This window comes from Talpa europaea, assembly GCF_964194135.1.
Source record: "Talpa europaea genome assembly, chromosome: 14".
Taxonomy (NCBI): Eukaryota; Metazoa; Chordata; class Mammalia; order Eulipotyphla; family Talpidae; genus Talpa; species Talpa europaea.
The window spans coordinates 45,510,437-45,525,759 of NC_140082.1; the positions used below are offsets into that span (position 1 = coordinate 45,510,437).

General features: G+C 44.0%; 1 protein-coding gene across 1 annotated transcript in view; it reads left to right on the forward strand.

Annotated features, from left to right (window-relative positions):
• DISC1 (DISC1 scaffold protein) overlaps positions 1-15,323 on the forward strand; it is a gene marked incomplete at both ends in the record, with an annotated part of 373,050 nt that overhangs the window by 85,509 nt on the left and 272,218 nt on the right. Inside the window, one exon of the mRNA XM_084254028.1 lies at positions 6,695-7,674. Coding sequence (XP_084110154.1) covers positions 6,695-7,674 — 980 coding nt within the window. The remainder of the gene's footprint in view (positions 1-6,694; positions 7,675-15,323) is intronic.

A 15,323-nucleotide genomic window follows, 5' to 3' on the forward strand; every position in this document is an offset into this window, starting at 1 on the left:
ATTTCTGTCTCATGACTTACCTCTAAGGCTACAACATGAATAATTTTGGGGCAGGGATAGTACTCATGTCTGCATCCTCATATGGTATTTTGTGTTCAGTAAGGAATTGTTTTATTGCAATGCTTTACACAATTAAAATGGAAATGCATTAAAGGCTGATTTATTCTGTACCAGCACTTGTTTTGCTCACTAGATGCTTCTGATAATGACCTGAAGGCATTTCTGAATCCTCCAGTGCACTCTGAACTACCAGAAATAGATGACTTGTGTTAGGTAGTGTTTGCACTAAGTGTATATTATTGGACTGTGACGATTTGAAAACAAGTTAATCCACAGGGATTTTTTTTTATGATTTTAAATCTTTGGTTAACCTGAATATTTTATAAAAGTCTTGTGCTTCACCACGACAAATAGGATTAAAATTCCTTTCATGAAAATAATATATTCACTTATGCTTCCATTATACATTTATACCCAAGTCATGTTTTGTAAAATCTTCATGTTCGTGTTCTTTTCTGTCTATTCTCTTTGCTCTTAGCAGTGATCTCCAAGCTCCTGTGTATCCCCTTCCTGAGGCAGACATGTTTTACCCATAGGGCTTTAGAAATACTGGCGTATAGGGCAGTCAAGTGACTTGCTTGAGCCCAAATGAACATGTGTAAGTTTTAAGTTTGAGTCTTGGAAGTTTAACATCTTCCAAGTAAATTCATTGAGTATCCTGTTTTCTTAAATTGTGTATTTTAGATTTCCTATTTAAAAATGAATATAGGGCCTCCCCGGTGGCGCAGCGGTTGAGCGCTGGGTTGCGAGGCTGCCCGCAGCCTCTGCAGCGCCGGTTCAATCCCCGGCTGCTCCCCGGCCACCAGAGGAGGGTCCCACGTGGCGCACAGACCTCTCCTGCCGCCCGCTGCTCCCCTCAGCAGTGCACTTCGGTCCTTCTGCCTGCTCTGCTCCCCGCTCTGGCTCTGGTGAATTCTCTCACCCTCCCGCGCTTCTGACTGTACCCAGTGCTTGTGTAAATAAATAAATAAATAAATAAATCTTTAAAAAAAAAAAAAATGAATATAATATTCCTTGCTTTTTGTAAGTTCTTGTCATGCCTCTTTTTTTCTAGCCCATTTTCTCTAACCAAAAGAAATCAGAAGAGGATTTTCACTTGTTTTTACATAAGTGAAAATAGCATTTGTTCGGCGTTAATTTTGCAGCAGCCTTTCTAGAGGCAGCCCACACTCCCTGGCACCAAGCAGCCCCACCACGCTCCTCCCCTGGCATTCTGTAGGCTGTATATTTATCATCTCACTCCTGCTTTTACTATATGTTAGTGTATTTTAGGTTTGATGTGTTGAATTGGTAGGTTATTTTTTGGGTCTGGAAATGCTCAAAGTTTTTCTATATAAATAACAAATGGTAATTCCTTCTTGGCTTTACATCATTTCAGTTTACAAAAGGTTTTATGAGAATGCTCTATTTTCAGACAGTGGGGAATCCTCTACATGGTCAATATGTATTAGAATTCCTTCTCACTATATTTGAATTTTTGGGAATTATAAGGCTATCAGGAGGCTCTACATTGCATAAGTTGGGAACAATTTAGGTACATCAAAGAAAATAGCTACCAGTACTATTGTAGGCATTAATAAATTGGGGCAAGGGAGTGATATGGATCCTTGGTAAAGCCCCATGAACCAGGTGATCAGGACAAAGGAGCTGATGGGGAGAGGACCTCCCAAGAATGGGGAGGATTTGGATGGATGAGGGGTAGAGCATTAGAGTCAGGGCCGATAGGATTCTTGCTGATCTAGCTGATTAACAATGACTTCCCCCAATTTTCTCCTTAAGTTAGGTAAGCAGATGTCTCCTGGCACCTTGTTCCACTGCATATAGAAGCCTGTTGACATCTGGGTCTATTCCAAGCTCCTGTCTTTTATTCAATCTCAGAGCTCACTGGGCAGGATGGGGTGGGGTATTTCATAGAACCAGGCTGTTCATGATGGTAAGAACTCAGATACCGGGGCCTCCCTGGTGGTGCAGGGGTTGAGCGCTGGGTTGCGAAGCTGCCCGCAGTGTCTGCAGCACCAGTTCGATCCCCGGCTGCTGGGCAAGGGTCCCACATGGCGCGCAGACCTCTCCTGCCGCCCTCTGCTCCCCTCAGCAGTGTACTTCGTCACTCTGCCTGTTCTACTCTCCATTTTGGCTCTGTTGAATTCTCTCACCCTCCCGTGCCTCTGACTGTACCCAGTGCTTGTATAAATAAATAAATCTTTAAAAAAAAAAAAACTCAGATACCTGTGCTCCCCTCCTTAGAGTTGATCATGGAGAGCAAGCGTGGCAGGTGGAGAAGGCTGAGTGAGGCTTCCTTTCCTCCTCAGTCTTTCTGTGACCAGATGGGCTTTACACAGAAGAGTAGGCAGGACTGGTTTTCCTCAGCAACTTGAAAAGCTTGCTTATCCTTACTTCCTGCCTTCCCTTGCATGCCTTCTCCAACCACCATTCTCCAAGCTGAGGGCAGTTAAGTATCAGGAAGAAGTCTTCCTCTCTCAAGTCTGAAAGCCTCAAAACCCTTTCCTAACTGCAGGATGTGATGGCAGGGCTGGGTTTTTGTCATGTGGGACCCTTGCCGGCCGCCAGGGATCGAACCGGTGCTGCAGAGCCTGCAGGCAGCTTTGAAGCCCAGCGCTCAACTGCTGCGCCACCAGGGAGGCTAGGGCTGGGTTTTTGAACAAATCTAAGAGGTAGGATTTTAGCCAAGATATGTAAGTGCTAAATGATTTCTAGTCAGAGGAGACATCATAAACTTCCTCAAAAAATAAAAATGGAAAAAAAGTGAAAAAGGAAAACTTTGGTAGTGAAGAACTGGAGGTCTTTCTAGCGTGTCAGAGCATCCATCTTGGAATCCTAATGGCTCATTCTGAACATGCCCTCTGGATCCCAATGTCAGCTCCTCTGCCTTCTCCTAGTTAGAATTTTAAACTAGGGTTTGTGTGTGACAAGGTGTGGGATGTATGAGTGCTCAGATAGATGCAGGGCGGGGTCATCCCAAGCCTGACCTCTCCCTCTTACGTCCACATTTGAGTAACTCTTTTCTTATGTCTGCTCTTTTTTTTTTTTAAATTTATACAATAGCTGGGGTACAGGCAGAGGCACGGGAGGGTGAGAGGATTCACCAGAGACAGAGTGGGGAGCAGAACAGGGAGACGGACCGAAAGCACTGCTGAGGGGAGCACTGGGTGAGACAGGAGAGGTCTGCCGCGCCATGTGGGATTCTCACTGGCTGGCTGGGAATCGAGCCTGCGCTGCAGAGGCTGAGGACAGCTTCATAGCGCTGTGCTCAATCCACTGCACCACCAGGAGGCCCTCTGCTCTTTTTGGCTTGTTGCTCATACAGGACCGTGGTATCTCAGCAGACCCTCAACGGGAAAAATTTGGAGAACCCCAATGGGAACACAGGTTCCCATCAGGGAACTTTGTGCAACCCCTGGAACCTGATGACTTGGGGATTTTCAAAACCCCTTGGTTGAGTGGCTTTGGAAAAGGTTACTCAGGCTGAAGTGCCCTCAGGCATTTGAAAAGGATGGAAATTTCAAACAGATTCTTTTCCACTCAGCATTGCTCTTTCAACTTTAGAAGCATTCTGCGGGTGACTGGGACTTGGCATAAAAACAGTTAAAAGTCTATAAGCCAAAAGACAATATAGATTTCACAGGACTCCTTTTTCAAGATATGAAATTGCTGGGTTGTTTTCCTTTGGTAATTGAAGCCAGAATTCAATGTCCTCTTTACTTCCTTTTGGATTCGTGTTCTTTAAAAAAATATTTTGCCAGTTTTTCAGGGCATATTACATTTTGTCCTTCTGCTGCCCTCTCCCCCCTAGTTACCACAGGTCTGTGCTGCTGACTGTTCTGTGTACAAGACCCCAATGTACAGGGAGTACCCTCGATGGTGAAACCCCTGAAGGATGGGATAGGGTGTCCTTTGGACCAGAGAACATGATGACCCAAATTGGCTTATTCAAATTATAAAAACATTTAAATTGTGGTAAAATACACACATACACAAGTGCACACACACACACACGTTACCTTCTCAACCATTCCTAAGTGTACAGTTCAGTGACATTAAGTTCATTCATCTTGTTATGCAACCAACATCACCATCCATCTTCAGAATTTTTCTCTTTCTGAATTGAAACTCTGTCCCCATTGACGTTATCTGTACTGCCCAGCCTCTGCCCAGCCTCTGCCCAGCCTCTGCCCAGCCGCTGCCTAGCCTCTGCCCAGCCTCTGCCCATCGCCTGCTATGGACTACCAAAGTCATTCTACTTTATATGAGTACTTATATGAGTACTTTATATGAGTAGACTTATATTTTGTCCTTTTGTGACTGACTTATGTCCTCAGGGTTTACCTACATTATAACATGTGTCATAATTTCCTTCCTTTTTCAACTGAATAATATTCCATTATATGTATATGCCATATTTTGTTTATTCATCCATCTCATCTGTCAGTAGACACTTGGGTTGTCTCCCCTCCTTGGCTATTGTGAATAATGCTGCTATAATGGTGAATGTTCAGATATCTTATTGAGACCCTGCTTCTAACTTCTTGTCATTTCAAGTTATGCTAACTGATATACTTGGATAGAGAAAGAGCATATGTTTTAGAATTGAGGTGGGCCTCTTTTCAAATCTAGGCTTTGGGAAACTGATCTAGGAGTTCTAGGTCATACTCAAGTCTTCTGGGCTTGATTTTATTATTTATTAGCTGAAAATAGTACCCAGCTCCTAGGATTGTGTTACATGCTCCTCCCTACCTTTGCCCTGACTTCTTCTCCTAGCTCCTTATAACCTTTCTTTCCATTGCTCCCTGCATTGCACACTCCTAGAATTCTATGTACACTGGGTGTTAGTAGCTCTTTCTAGGGTCCCAGCTGTTGGTATGCTCAGTAGATGAGAGCAGGCCATTGGGTGAACATGTCTTGTCCTAAAGTGCTCAAATTCTAGAACAGGTAGCCTCTGCTCATTTCCCCAGGGCTTTTCATGACACCTATTCCAGAGACTGGTGTGTGTGCTGATGGCAACTGTGGGGTCATTTACACTCAGTGCTTTCTGTTGACCTCAGCAAAGGTCCTAGCGCCATCTATGTTCTGGGAGACATAGCAAGGTGTGTGAGCCTGCAGCGAGGCTTTGTTCTACTTCTCTCCTCAGGCTGCAGTAATACATACAACTGTGTTTAATGCTGTCGGTCTTACTATGCCAGCAGAGTCCAGAGACTTTGTATTGGTCATTTGACTACCATGGAGTTTTTGAAAATTCAAATTCTCTGAATCTCAGGTCGCTTATAATGTTTTTTTTTTTTTTTTAAAGTCAAATTTTCCTTTTTTTTTTTTTTAAAGATTTATTTATTTATACAAGCACTGGGGTACAAGCCAGAGGTGCAGGAGGGTGAAAGAATTCACCAGAGACCTAGCAGGGAGCAGAACAGGCAGAAGGAAATTCACTGAAATACACTGCTGAGAGGAGCAGTGGGCAAGACAGGAGAGGTCTGCCACGCCATGTGGGAATCTACCTGGCTGTCCGGGAATCGAACAAATGCTGCAGAGGCTGCAGATAGCTTTACAGAGCTGTTCTCAACCCGCTGTGCCACTGGGGAGGCCTGAAAGTCAAATTTTCTGAGCCTCTGTTGCAATGACTGAGTTACATGATTTATCAGGGAACAATTGAAATTAATGTAGATGAAGGCACATTATGATTAACACGGTGCTATGCAATGTGAAAATAATAACCAACACTTCTTATGAGTCTTACGTGCTGTTCTAAGCTGTCTACGTCTAACAACTCATTTAATTTAATGCTTATAGCAACCATCTAATCACAGGTACTGTTTATTTCCCCATTTTACTGATAAGAAAACTGAGGCAGAGAAAGGTTAGGTAACTTGTGGAAAGTCACACAGCCAGCAGTAGACAGCCAGGGTTTCAACCAGCCAAGATGTCAGAACTATGCTCTCAACTGCCACACTGCCGTGGCTCTTTGAAATGCCAGCATTTTTCATTGTTTCTATTCCTCTTGCATGGCTGGGGGCAGGGGTCGTTTGGAGGGGGAAGAACACAGCCCCCAATTTGGAGAATTCATCAAGCAGGGCCTCCTGTAATCCTCTGTGTGAGATGAATTGATGGGCATAAATTGTGCCACAGTCATGCAGGGACATGGATAGCTCAGATAATGAAAATTGACCTATTGTTCAATGAGTAGCAAGAATAAGTGATTTGATCTCATTTTGAGGCATGCGCTGACATTCTGGTTTCAAGTCATTTGCTTTCTCTGGGCTCACTCTGTGATGAAAATGCTGATGTACCTAAAAGACCAACAGGCAAGATGCTGGAGGGTTCAGAAAGGGCTGCCGAGATTGTATCTCCAATCTGCATGCTGACGTGTTGGCAAAACTCACAACAATGCCAGCTGCTCTGCTAAACAGAGGCGCTGAGATGCTGTGTTGTTTCTGTACATTCAAAGCAAACACTTCCCAAGGATCATCAGAAATGTTCATAGCAGGTTGGCCCTGAGTTCACTGAACCATCATCTCTCCTGGACAAATGCACTGGGAGATGACCTCAGGGATGTTCGGCAAATGCAGTTCCAGTTGAGCCGGTGAGAGCTGTGTGCTTACGGCACCATTTTCTGTTTTCTTCCCAGGCAACCAGGATTGTGCAGCACCTGCAGCATCTTTTCGGAGGAGGAGGCTGGCACGGAGGCCGGGCTACATGAGAAGCACAGCTGGGCCCCAGATCGGGTTCCTTGCCCCAGCAGTGGGCACCCCATTCTGGCCCCAGGGAGAGGTGTGCAGTGAGAAGTCTGAGTCAAGGACTGCACAGTGTGCACTTGACTCTGGAAGCCAGTGGCAAGGTCCCTCTGCTGGGAGCCCTGTCCCCAAGGGCACAACAGCCTCTATCCTGACTTCTCTGGGCCACCTACGCCTGGCCCTGAGCCCTGTAAGGGGAGCCACGGGGCTCATTGGGATTCAGCTTCGAGCTGCTGCCAAACTTCCCAATAGGATAACCAGGTCATGTGGCCCTGGGAACATCAGCTGTCAGGGGGAGCTTCCATCCATGGACAGTGCTGAGCCCCCAGACCTTAGCTGGGATGCAGCCTGCAGCGAAGGAGCAAGGGGCACCTGGACAAAAGGCTGTCTGGCCTCAGAGGAGGTGAGTAGTGATAGCTGCAGCCTCGCAAGTGGCCTCAAAGCCCCCTCAGCCCCAGAAGGCTGTCAGGATGCCTTCACCTCCAGCTTTAGCTTCATCCGGCTCTCACTTGGCTCTGCTGGGGAACGTGGAGAAGCAGAAGGCTGCCCACCATCCAGAGAAGCCAAAGCCCCTTGTCAGAGTCTAGAGGAGACGGAAGCCACGGCTGCTGACTTGGAAAGGCCTCATGCGGACCTTCGACTTCTCTCTCTGTCCTGCAGTCTCAAGACAGCTCAGGGCCCGGAACACTGTGTGCAGGCCGCAGCGGGCAGTCCCAGTCTGGCTTGTGAGAAACTTGCTTTATTGGCCACCGACACTGCCTCCTCCTGCTTCCAGGGTAGCATCTTGGGGGATGCCCTCCCCTCGGACCTACTTCTCAGGAAATGTGAGTCTGTGCTACTGGACTGCCTGCTGAGCCACCGGAGGCAGCTGGAGGTTGGTGTCTCCCCAACCTTTGGGGCCCTGAGATTGTCACAAGCTCAGATTAGCTCTGGGCAAAGGGCAGGACATGAGTGGTTCTGGGTTGACCGACTTCCTCCCTAGAAGCTGCAACAGCTCCTTTTGTGGCTGACTGTACAAAGATGTTGCTGCACTTCTGTCTCTGCTGTTTCACTTTGAACACCAGTCTGTTCTCGTTATTCACCCATCTTTGCTCTCTGCTGGGCTGCTGCCCCTCTGCAGTTGCTGGCCTAGTGGATGCATGCAGTTTAGCTCACCCTGCTCTGCTTTGAAACAGGGAACTGGGGCCAGGGATAGAGGGAGATGAAGGTGGCTGATGTTCAAAAGGGATCTAGTGATACGAAGATGCTGACTCCCATGTACTGGGTGCGATCCTGAGCTTCATGTCTCATCCTACTGTGGTGGGAACTGCATAGCATAGAATCAGGAGACTTCCTTTCTGGTCATTAAACTTCTTGGCCCTCAGTCTCCTTATGTAGAGATAACACTGCACAGATGGCTCTGTTGCCGAATGAAAACGTAAATGCTTTGGAAATTAGCATGGATGGATAAATGTAAGTCCCAGTGCCATGACGTTGCTGCTCCCTTTCTTATCTGAGAGGCGGGCATGGGAGTTGGCAGTATTGCTCTTCCCTGAAAAGCTCCCATGGAGCCCAAGGCAGAGCTGCTTTGTGGCAGACCCAGAGTGCTGGGTAGCTTATGCTCTTGAAGGCTGTTTTCCTTCTGGGTGTGTGCTTGTGTCTGTGTATATGTGTGTGTGTCTGTGTATACATGTCTGTGTATACATATATATATATATATATACTTATAAGCATATATATATACACTTATAGGCATATATATATACTTAGCATATATATATACACACATATATATGTACACATATACACACACATTTCTATACCTATATATATATATATATATATATATATATATATATATATATTATAGGCAGGGACATCATGTACCTGAGGAGGTGAAGTTCACATTCATTCCCATCAGTCAGATCTCATTTACTTTCAATTCTTTCCCTGTAGTGTTCCTGGCCCATCCATTTGCCTTGTGCTGGCCTGCAGGGCCCCTCCACCTGCCATCTGACTTATAACTCGGGGAAAGAGCAAAGCCATGCCAGACATGGGGGTCTCTATTCCCAAGTGGTGCACAGAATCCTCAAGTTTTATGTGACCCAAACTGAAGCTACTGTCATCTCCACCAAACCTGTTTGAAAGGGCCTTACTCTTGATACATATTTGTTGTTTTGAATGAAAAGAATCCATTCGTTTCCTTAGAGAAACAGCCATCATCATCAGTGTTCCCTGCCCTCATTCTCTTCATGTGGTCAACCAGGCTCCAAGATCTCACAGTCCAGTGGCCAGCCTGCCTCTCACAGCCATGGCCACTGCTTTTGTGTAATTTCTTGTTATCTTGCACCAGGGTTTTGCAAGAGATTCTTGGCATATTTACCTTCTCTCAGTGTCTCTCTTCTCCAGTTCATCCTCCCTGTGATCAGTAGTTACCTTCTGGAAGGTTGGTGGAATGGTGTGTTTCTGGGCTTGGCTGCTATGCTGGCTCATTGCTCCTCTTGGGATAGTGTGCATGTTCCTTATCCTGATCGTGGAAACCTTTCCCTGCCTGCTCCAATGCTTGACTCCTGCCGGCTCAGCCATCTGGGACTGCTTCCTGTTCCTGAAGACACCAGGGAAATCTGTGCCGCAATCTTGTGCTTACAGTTTTCCCTCTGCCTGGGATGATCTTCCTACACTTTCCCTATATTATCCCTCAGGTGTGACTCTAAGCCACTTCCAATGGGGTGTTTCAGATCAAATGAACTCCTCGTTCTGTTTCATTCCCACAGCACTTAGGACATGCCCCCTTACAGCACTCACTGACCCTAAATATCAATTTTCAGCACTTTGTGTTGGAGATCTTAAAAAACATCTCTACAACATACCACTGTTTCTCTATCTCCAAAATCCAATTTTGACTCAAGAGAAGCAAAGCAGGATGCTGTTATAATAACCAGCTCCATTTCTTCCCAAATAACCAACCAGAGAGAAATTCTCCTTGGCAATGATTCCACTGCGGTGCTCAAGAATCATCTGCTAGATTTTGGTAGCACCAACGCCAACAGTTTTTCCCTTCCTTTTATGTTCTCTCACTTGGCTCTAGATCACGTCTTCCTAAGAACCCAGAATTTTTGACAAATTGGAATCTGTGAAACCCTGAGCAGATGTGACCCCTTGGGAACCCAACCGTGCCCTGGGTTCACCATGCCAACTCTCTGAGAGAGGGTCACCGGGTCACAGGAGGACCTGGGAGCTGGAATTCCAGGGACTGTGGCTGGGGAGAGCCACTGTTCACTGAGAAATAATCAGATATAATATAATTGAAAAAACAAACAAACTTTTATTCAAGAATAAGAATCATGATTTGGACGTACGACCCAAGGGTGAACCCAGGTGTGCTCCATCAGGGCCAGGGCACAGGGTAGTTTTAAAGAATCAAGAAGAGGAGTGAACTAGGGTTTAGGTCTTTTGTTTGGACCTTTTGGATTAGTGGACAGGATTCTTCAGACAGGAAGCTTTAATGTGGGGTCTTTTGAGACCATCAGCTGGTCTTATTGTTTCTTTCATAATCACAGATAAGGAGGGAAAAGAGGGTGTTGCTGACTTTCCCCTAAGCCATCATTGGTCAGCAGAAACCGATGAGTGGGTTCACCACCCATTTTGTAATCACCAACAGGGAACTGCTTTGTCCTAGAATCTCCCTGTGGCAGCTACAGCCAAGATGGAGACTGATTCAAAGTAGGTTCCATGCTACTTTGACTCATCTTTTATTTTATTAATTTTTAAAAATTGTCTTTTTTTTTAATCAAGGTAATGTTGGATTACAATACTGTATGTGATTTGGAGATGCATTCATACTTCTTCAGATGTATGTCACCACACCTACCCCCTTTTAGATTTCTTGATATTTAGTTTTAGAAAGAAAATAAAACCAACCCTAGACTCATCCCTTCCTTTCTCATTTATTGCCCAATAGCAGCCTTTGAACATAAAGAATTGGTGATAACCCACTAGAGAGTTGTTTTATGGGGAAGGAGGGCCAGGTTGCTGGGGTTTGTCCACGCGGCGTGCTTACCTAGTCTGTACTTCTGCCACTTCAGGAGCTTTGGGGGAGGTGTGAGCCCTGCTGCCCCTCGGTGCCTACTGGGGTGCCTGTGAGTTGTCCTGTTGAGCCTGCAGCATGGCACGCTAGCGGGAGGGTAGCCTATTGCTGTCCCTACCTGGCTATGTGATCCGAGATTCTCACTTAATTGTTCTATGGCTCAAGATGCTCTCATAGAAGGCAGAGATAATGTTGCTAGATTGCCATGAGGATTAACATGGTCATCCAGAGTCTAGCTGAGTCTGGCGCTACACAGGTGCCCAGGGTATTGCCTGTTATTATCCATAGGAAAATAACTCAAAGTTAAGAAAATTTGACTCGAAGAAAAAGAAAGGAAGACTTCTCACCAAAGGAAGCTCAAAATTTAACTCATATCTCAAAGGACAGGCTCTGGACATAGTTTATTTATAGTTTAAGTATCATTGTTTATGGTAATTTAACACCTGGACAGGGGAACACATGATGCCATTTTCAATTATGTGAGTGTCTCTGTTGTGTGGAAAAGGAATTAACTTTATTCAGAATGGTGGGAGTGAGAAAAGGATCTCTGCCCAGGGCAGAGAGTTTATGAGCAGACAGATTTTGTTTTAATAAGAGGAAGAGGCTCTTGATAGCTGGGGTTGTGTGAGATGAGAGGGCCATGGGGAAGGACCTGCTATTTCTATTATGTCTGTGCAGAGGCCCCAGTTTCCTCAGTTGGGCTACTCAGAACTGGGGAGTTGGGCTAAGGGTCTTCAAAAGAATCCTTTGAAAGATTGGGATTCTAGGTGTTATATCATGAGTTCTTTTTTTTTTATTTAAATAATAAATTTTATTTTTATATTCCCCCATACAATTGCAAATCCCCCATTCTGACCCCAATCCCTCCCCTCCCGCCCCCCACCCCCCAAAAAGTGTCTCTGGTTCATAGTTTTTTGTTGATTTTGATTTTCACTTTCTTATATTCATTTTCCTGGTCCCTTATTTAAGTTTTCTTGATTCCTGCTATGAGTGAGACCATCCGGTATTTTTCTTTTTCTTTTTGGCTTATTTTGCTGAGCATGATCCCTTCCAACGCCATCCATGTTGCTGCAAATTGCATGTGTTTATCTTTTTTGAATGCTGAGTAATATTCCATGGTATATATGTACCACATCTTCTTGATCCATTCATCTATTTTTGGGCATTTGGGCTGTTTCCAAAGCTTAGCTATTGTAAACAGTGCTGCTATAAACATAGGGGTGCAGGTGTTCTTTGGAATTGATGTTTCTGTGTCCTTTGGGTAAATACCTAGGAGTGGAATTGCTGGATCATATGGAAGCTCTATGTTTGGTAGGTCCAGAAATCTCCACACAGCTCTCCATAGTGGTTGGATCAGTTTGCACTCCCACCAACAGTGCAGAAGAGTTCCTTTTTCTCCACACCCTCGCCAACATTTGTTGTTGCTAGTTTTTTTAATATGTGCCATTCTCACTGTGTAAGATGGTATCTCATGGTAGTTTTGATTTGCATTTCCCTGATTACAAGTGATGTTGAACATTTTTTCATATGTCTGTTGGCTATTTGCATTTCCTCTTCAGAGAAATTTCTTTTTAGCTCTTTTGCCCATTTTTTGACTGGATTATTTTCTTTGTTGTTGCTGAGTCTCATCAGCTCTTTGCAGGTTTTTGTGATCAGTCCTTTATCATTAGTGTTGGGTGCAAAAATGTTCTCCCAGTTGGTGGGGTTTCTCTTTGTTTTTGTTATTGTCTCTTTTGCTGTGCAGAAGCTCTTTAATTTGATGTAGTCCCAGCTGTTTATCTTTGCCTTCACTATCACTGCTTTGGGTGATGTGTCTGTAAAGATGTCTTTGATGTGCAAGTCCCATAGTGTTTCGCCAATATTTCCTTCTATGTATTTTATGGTTTCAGGTCTTATGTCTAGTTCTTTAATCCATTTTGAGTTGATTTTTGTGTATGGTGTGAGGTAGTGGTCAAGCTTCATTCTTTTGCATGTAGCGACCCAGTTTTCCCAGCACCATTTATTGAACAAACTTTCTTTGCTCCAATGCATAGTCTTTGCTCCTTTGTCAAAGATTAGTTGACCATAAATCTGTGGGTTTATTTCTGGATTTTCTATTCAATTCCATTGGTCTGTATGTCTGTTCTTGTTCCAATACCATGCAGTTTTGATGATTATGGCTTTGTAGTATAGTTTGAAGTCTGGGCGTGTGATGCCTCCATTTCCTTCTTTTTTTTTCAGTAGAGCTTTGGCTATTTGGGGTTTTTTGTGATTCCATATGAATTTCATCAATAATTGTTCTATTTCTTTGAAGAATGACATTGAAATTTTGATTGGAATAGCATTGAATCTGTATATTGCTTTTGGTAGGATGGCCATTTTAATAATGTTTATTCTTCCAATCATGAGTTCTTAATTCCCCCTCCCTTCTCCTTAAAAATGCAAATCTCAGGAATTTGAATGTTAGCTCCTTTTAAAATACAGTGGCCCCTTAGTATTTGTGGTTTCTATATTTGAGAATTTGCTTTCTTGCTAAAATTTAATGGTATCTTCAAAGTTAATGTTGGCATTGCTTTCCTGGGCATTTGTGGATATGTGCAGAATGGCTGCAAATTTGAGTCACTCGATGGGTGTTCCCAGATGAAGTCAAACAAGGCCACACCCTGTTTTCTTGTTTCAGGTCTCATCCCATAAAGGAGTTTTTTTGGTGGTCTATTTAGTGTTGTGCTTGTCATGTTTTTTGTGCTTTTTGTTGGTGATTTTACTATTTACAATGGCCTCCCAGCGTAGTGCTGCAGTGTTGTCTAGTGTCCTTAAGTCTGAGAAGGCAGGAAATTAGGTGCTAGAAGCTGGTGAAAAAGGAAAGAAATTGCCTGTCTCACCTGGGCTGTGTCACCGGTAAAGACATGCCCATCAGTGGCTGTGCTTCTAGCAAGATGGATGTTCAGGCATATCCAGGGCATCCATTCAGACACTTATAGGGTAATTAGCCAAGAGGGGTAAAATGAGGTGGGCATTGGTTGTGAATGAATTTTTCTTTGATCTGCTTGAGCTCTAGTAAGTGTTTAATAGTACCATAATTTGGATGTGGCGATGGTAATCCTATAGCTTTATGTAGCAGTTCAATCAACCATACAGCCTTTTTTCCTACCCCTATTATGAAGGACTAAGGAACTAGTAAAATTTGCAGTTATAAAGGTGTTAACATGATCACTCATTCTTTCATTCAGAAAATATTTTCCCATTAGTGCTAGTACAACACTTTGTGCTTGGCTTTGGAGATTATACTAGTTAGTATTGGCTAGAGACAGTCAGTCAGACAATATCAGAGGCTTAGTAAACAAGAGTCGTGTTTCTTGCTTATGCTTCACCTTCCACAGAGGTGGTTGGGGACTCTGCTCTGCAGAGTTACTCAGGAACCCACACTGGGCCTTGTCTGCATGTGGCCCCCTTAATCATTGAGACAGGAAGGGGACCCTGAGGATCCTCTAAGAGCAATTACATGTTTCAGGGTTAAATGGAGACTGCAGACAAAACAAAAAGATGGTGGGATCACTAAGATACTTTCTTGCAACTCCTTTCTTCCAGTGGCTCACACCAAAAGCCTGGCATTAGCCTGACTCTTTCTCACCTCTTCCCCCCTTCACTGCTTGTGATTGGTGAGTTGGTCCTGTTGGTCCTCTCTCCACCAGCCATTTTTGGAATATTTTCAGAATCAGATCACGTCTCTCCATCTCCTCTGCTCCTGCTACAATCCAAGCTCCCATCACCTCTTTCCTGGTTTGGTTCCATAGCTTCTTTCTAACCTGGCCACCCTACTTGCACCTCTATCTGGGGCAGTCAGAATGAGACTCTTCAAACATACATCAGATCACATATTTTTTCCTCAAAAGCACCAATGTCTCCCCATGACCTTCAGAGTAAAATCAGAATTTTTATTTATTTTTAATTTAATTTAATTTAATTTTTTTTGAATTCTGATTTTTTTAATTTTAATTTTATTTTTATATTCCCCATACAATTACAACCCCCTTATTTTGACCACAATCCCTCCTTTCCCCGCCCCCCCAAACCCCATAGAGTGTCTCTGGTTCATAGTTGTTTGTTGATTTTGATATTTTCTTTCTTATAGTTATTCATTTTCCTGGTCCCTTATTTAAGTTTTCTAGATTCCTGCTATGAGTGAGACCATCCGGTATTTTTCTTTTTCTTTCTGGCTTGTTTTGCTGAGCATGATCCCTTCCAGTGCCATCCATGTTGCTGCAAATTGCATGTGTTTATCTTTTTTGAATGCTGAGTAATATTCCATGGTATATATGTACCACATCTTCTTGATCCATTCATCTATTTTGGGGCATTTGGGTTGTTTCCAAAGCTTAGCTATTGTAAATAGTGCTGCTATAAACATAGGGGTGCAGGTGCTCTTTGGAATTGATGTTTCTGTATCCTTTGGTAAATACCTAGGAGTGGAATTGCTG